At 49.1% G+C, this 5,227-nt stretch overlaps 1 protein-coding gene across 1 annotated transcript; it reads left to right on the top strand.

The window, feature by feature from the left end:
- Nucleotides 1-1,315: 1,315 nt before the first annotated feature.
- A4GNT (alpha-1,4-N-acetylglucosaminyltransferase) lies at nucleotides 1,316-4,204 on the top strand. Its single transcript, XM_010152266.1, has 3 exons — nucleotides 1,316-1,432; nucleotides 2,197-2,646; nucleotides 3,593-4,204. The coding sequence occupies exons 1-3, from the start codon at nucleotides 1,316-1,318 to the stop codon at nucleotides 4,202-4,204; spliced, it is 1,179 nt and encodes a 392-aa protein (XP_010150568.1).
- Nucleotides 4,205-5,227: the final 1,023 nt, after the last annotated feature.

Genomic DNA, 5,227 nt, shown 5'->3' with positions numbered 1-5,227 from the left:
TTGGTGAGGGAGCTGCTGGGAGACAACTTTTCCTTTCTGCTTTATTTTCAAATGGTTGGAGTAAGTCAGAAGCATGTGTCTGAGAAAGAGGCAGGAGGGGACCGTGGAGGGCAATTTTGTAGTTCAAGTAATGCGGTTTATTTTAATCTGACTTCTGCTGCTGCTTCCCGGGCCCTCTCGTGCTGGGCTCAGCAGCAGGCGCTCACGGGCGTTGCTGGGGCTGCAGCTCTCTGCAGCACAGGCTGCTTTATCTGCAGGCTTGGGAACAAATCACTTCCAAACCACTTGTATTTGCTCTCCATTCCCTGTCTTCCGTCCAAATTTGATATCTGCAGGGAGGCCCTGGGCGCGGGGTGTTGCCTCTCACAGCAGGGGCTCCTCTGCAGAGTGCTGGGGCAATGAGAGAAAGTGGAGAAACGAAGGAAAGAATAACAATAATAATCATACTAGTTTAAAAAGCGTTCCCTCCTCTGCAGGCTGCAAACCTGCTGGCTTTGTCCAGCAGATCATACCCACAGCCACATTGGTGGCTATAGCATTGTCACCCACTCCACCCCTGGCATCTTCTCCCATGCTGTCGTGGGAACGCGTGAGCAGCTCTGCAGTGGCAATGAAAAGCAACAAAATTTGCTATGCGGCGTGGAAAGCTGTACTGGTGGGAACAGTCATTGCTTTAATATTTAATTCGATGGGATCTGGCCCTGGGAAATGGATCAGGAACTGCCATAGCTTCAAGCTTGCACTCAGTGCTTGCAGGGGAATTTTCACAGGGCTTGCCATGCTGCAGACTTATCTATATTCCTATTGGGTGACATGGTAATGAGTCTCATTAATTAACTGAGCACACAGAGCCATATTTCCTCCCATTCCTTTTAATTAATCAGGATTTAAACACTTCCAGAGGTTGCTTGGACATTGGGTTGTCATCCAAAGTGTCTCCCCTCTGTTGGATCGGGGGTCGTGGTCTCTGCAGAGCGAATGCGGGCTGCTCAGGGGCAGCCAGGTAGCATTTCAGGAGAGGACTGCCTTGCGTCACGAGCCTATCAACCAGTGCGATGCAGATAAGATTCCATCCTGCCTCTCACCAGCAGGAACTCCCCAGTGTTGTATGGTCTCATGTTGTGGTGAGACCAGGAATGAGAAGCTGGGCTGGGCTGATGTAGGCATGAGATAGATCTCACCTAAAACCTGTCCCTTTTATGTCCTTTTAGGTGGGTCCCATTGGCCCCAAACTGTTTCTGGGGCTGAGATTCAGCCCAGAGCAGAGACAGTTTTCCTCTGCACATCAGTCTCCTGCCTTCAGAAATCCCTTTGCATGCTCCAAACAGTTTGGGTGTCTTCACCAGGGAACTGGGCTTTAAGGGACCCTGACTGCCACCATGATGGCAAACACATAAGGTGGAAATGCAGATTTGTCAGAACTATAATCCAGGTAGGTCCTAGATCTTCACTTGTACAAAACCATCTCTTTTCTGTCCTTACCTCTGTCTCTCTGGTCCTCACACAGCTCCCATCCCTGCAGGACCCAAGTTCCTCACAGCCTTTGGAAATTAAATGTGAGCACAAGGGGTGAATTGGGAAAAAGACATCATTGCCTACATGCTAATGTTTTAGCTTTGGCTGACACATCCCAAACTGTAATCATCCTCTTCCCCTCACTGGCAGTCACAGACCCCTTGGCAACCTAATTCCACTGGCACATCAGGGATTGCTCCTCAAATTCCCTGGACACCTCTTGTTGTGGACAAGGACAGGCTGGCACAATGCTGCAGTGCTTGGGAACAGTTTGCTACACCAGCCTGCCCCTGGGATGAGCTTGGGGCTCCTTGCCTTGGCATGAGGCAAGGTCATCCTTCTTGCCTTGTTCTCCCTGCTCTCTCCCTTGGTCCTTCCCTCTCTGCCAATCCAAAGATTGCGTAGCTGTGTCATGAGACATAGCTGCATGTCCCTTCTCCAAGATCTCTCCTGGTTCCCCAGACCTGGCTGGGGATAAGCAGGTGGGACCCCAGAACTTCACCCCCCTGGGCAGAGCCCTCTGCACCATAAGACATCTCGTTAGGCTTGTCCTGGGGGAAAGGCATGAGTTTCACCAAAATGTCTTCATAGTACACTGTCCAAAGCCATGTCCTACCATTTTGCAGTCCTGCTAAGTAATAATACTGGCATATATTTTTGCTGTTCCTTGTCTGTCCTTAGCGTCCATGTCTGAGGCATGACCCCAAAGGCCCAAGGAAAGCAAGAATGTTGAAGAAAATCCAGATATGCCTCTGCTTCTTCTTTGTCTCGGGCATTTTGTATGAGATCTCCCTGCTGTCCGGCTGCTTCTTCTCCTATATGCCCATGTCCAAGCACTTCCTGACACCTGAGCAGATCTTGAACCTCGGCAAAAGCATCATCTTTCTGGAGACAACGGAGCGCCTGGAGCCGCCTTCGCTGGTGTCCTGCTCCGTGGAGTCTGCCGCCAGGATTTACCAGGACCGGCCCATCATCCTCTTCATGAAGGGGCTTACCAATGACACAGCATTGGACATGAACTCCAGCTATGCAGCCTTCTCACTTTTGTCTTCTATGAAGAATGTCTTCATTTTTCCGCTCCAGATGGAAACTGTCTTCCAGGAGACCCCTCTGCTCCAGTGGTACAACCAGGTGAGCATTATAATATGGAGAAAATAGGGAATTAGGAAAATAGTTATAAATGGTGGGAGGAAAGGTCTGAGGTAGGCTTAAAATGAATGGAAGAACACAGGATTGACTATATGTAATTTTTTTTTTTTTAATTAGAACAGACTCATTTTTGCCATGTTTTGCAGTGTATTCATCTATCTGTTTATTGAACACATTATCAGCATTTTCCGCCCTATCTGGAGAATTAGATTTTTTGGCAAAGGAAGCATTGATAAAAATAGACTGCATACGTGTTTTGATAAAACATTGCTTAATAATCTTTCTCAACAGAAGCTGGTTGAACAAAATGTGCGGTCCAAGTCATCTGAGCACTTGTTAATGCTGCCACACACTGACAGAGCCCGCAGTAGATTAGATGCAGGAGAGATTTCAGTTTTTGTAATAGCAATATGCAAAACCAAGGTGGGATCTTGTGAGCTCCACCCATGAAATAAGTTCCTGACCAACTGCTTTCATCAAATTTGTTTGGCTCCATCTCTGCGCAGGGCAAACGTATTTCCCCCAAACTCTTCCTTCTCCTGAGAAAAAACTACTCCAAATACCAGGAGTGCCAATGAAAACCCTCCAGCCTGTTTCAAAGAGCTGGGAGTGATTAGGGAGTGTGTTAAGTGGGTTGAGTCCCACTGAAATAGCAGGCCATGATTCATGGTATCATTGATTTTTACATTGTAGGTTCCATCCAAACACGTGTGAAAGGTTCTTGCATTCATTTGTATTAACAAAGCAAAGCTCTGCACTGCCCTCTTATCTTATTCCAATAAAATTCAATAGCTGGAGGAAGCGAAGGCAGTCAGTGACTTTGGCAGGCGTGCAGGTGCAGTTTATGGTGCCATTTGCATCCCATGGATGGATGTAGTTCATTCTCTGCTGGCGGCATCACTGTCTCACCTCCTTCCCAACTCTGCAGGTAGTCCCGGAGCAGGAGAAGAACTGGGTCCACATCAGTTCTGACGCCAGCAGACTGGCGCTCATTTGGAAGTACGGGGGCATCTACATGGACACAGATGTCATCTCCATTAGGCCCATCCCTGAGGAAAGCTTCCTAGCAGCGCAGAAGTCACGGTTCTCCAGCAACGGGATCTTTGGCTTCCCTGCCCACCACAAGTTTATTTGGGACTGCATGGAGAACTTTGTTCTCAAGTACAATGGGAAAATCTGGGGGAACCAGGGGCCCTTTTTAATGACAAGGATGCTCAAAGCCATCTGCAATCTCACGGATTTCAAAGGCACCGAGGACCACAGCTGCCAGAACATCTCCTTCCTCAATCCGCAGCGTTTCTACCCCATACCGTACCCAGCCTGGGGCCGGTACTACGAGGTGTGGGACAAAAGCCCCAGTTTCAACCACTCCTATGCGCTGCACCTGTGGAACTTCATGAACCACAACCGGAAAGCCGTGGTCGCGGGCAGCAACACGCTGGCTGAAAAACTGTACAAAGCCTACTGCCCCACGACGTACCAGGAGCTCATCCAGAACACGAAGCTGAAGGATTTCACACACTCTGAGGACACTGTGTGACATGGTGTAAGGAGGAGGCGGGTGATCCTTCCATCCCTCCCTGTCCTGGGGCCAAATCACAGCCACTGCTAGTGTTGGTAGCTGGCTTTGTGGGAGAGAGGGACCTTTTCATAACCACCACCCCTACTCCCTCGGGACGCTAAGGAGCACGTGCAGAATGGTGGTGGGTATCCATCCGACGTAGCCTCCAGTGACGATAAGGACACCTTGGCCTCAGCTTTTTCCTTGTAGGTGGTCATGAATCAAGCCTTCCTGAATCAAACGGACGTACAGGCCTTACTAGTGAGCTTTTCCAAGGGAAAAGTTCCTAAAGAGATGCATGTCCTCCCGGGAGGGATTTAATCTCTGCACCTCTTGGCACTATTGGCAGCTGCCCGTGTCAGAAGAGTCGCAAACACAACAGGCTTTGGACTGGGCTGAAGCCTCTGAGGCAAGTGTAATGCAAACATGTAGCAGAGGATAGATGACAGTAATTGCTAATGAAGAGAAGCCCAAACCACTGTCTTTTCATTAATCTGTTTCTCTCACATGAACTTTACACCCTACATTTTTGAGAGGGACCTTACCAGTGCAAGTGAAAATAAAATGGTTAATAAACCACCACTCCTCCGAGCTTGCTTTCCCCTGCACGCCCCTAGAAAATGAGTCCCATTTTTCATGTGTTTGTGCTCCTGCACTTTTTCTTTGGCTCCTTCCAGGAAGGGGCTGCACTGCCCCCATCCTCCGAGGTCAGTTCGGGCTGCAGAGAGCCACTGGAAAGGAGACGCTGAGGTACCAAGGATAGGAATGGCCCTTCAGGGCTTCCCAAATCCCTTTGAAATAAATGGAGTTCAACTACCCTGGAAAGGAGGTGCAGCAGCCCTGATCACCCCTGCCCAGCTGTGTGAAAATCCCTATTCAACCCCAACGTGCCACCCAGTGACTTTTTCCCCCAAAGGCAATATATCCCCTTGCATTTCCTGGTTTTTTTTGGAGGGGTTTTTTTGGCTTTTTTTTTGTCCCCAGGGTAATGCCAACCCCCCC

Source organism: Eurypyga helias, unplaced genomic scaffold (genome assembly GCF_000690775.1).
Source record: "Eurypyga helias isolate BGI_N326 unplaced genomic scaffold, ASM69077v1 scaffold12795, whole genome shotgun sequence".
NCBI lineage: Eukaryota > Metazoa > Chordata > Aves > Eurypygiformes > Eurypygidae > Eurypyga > Eurypyga helias.
This window is presented reverse-complemented; position numbering and strand designations above follow the sequence as displayed.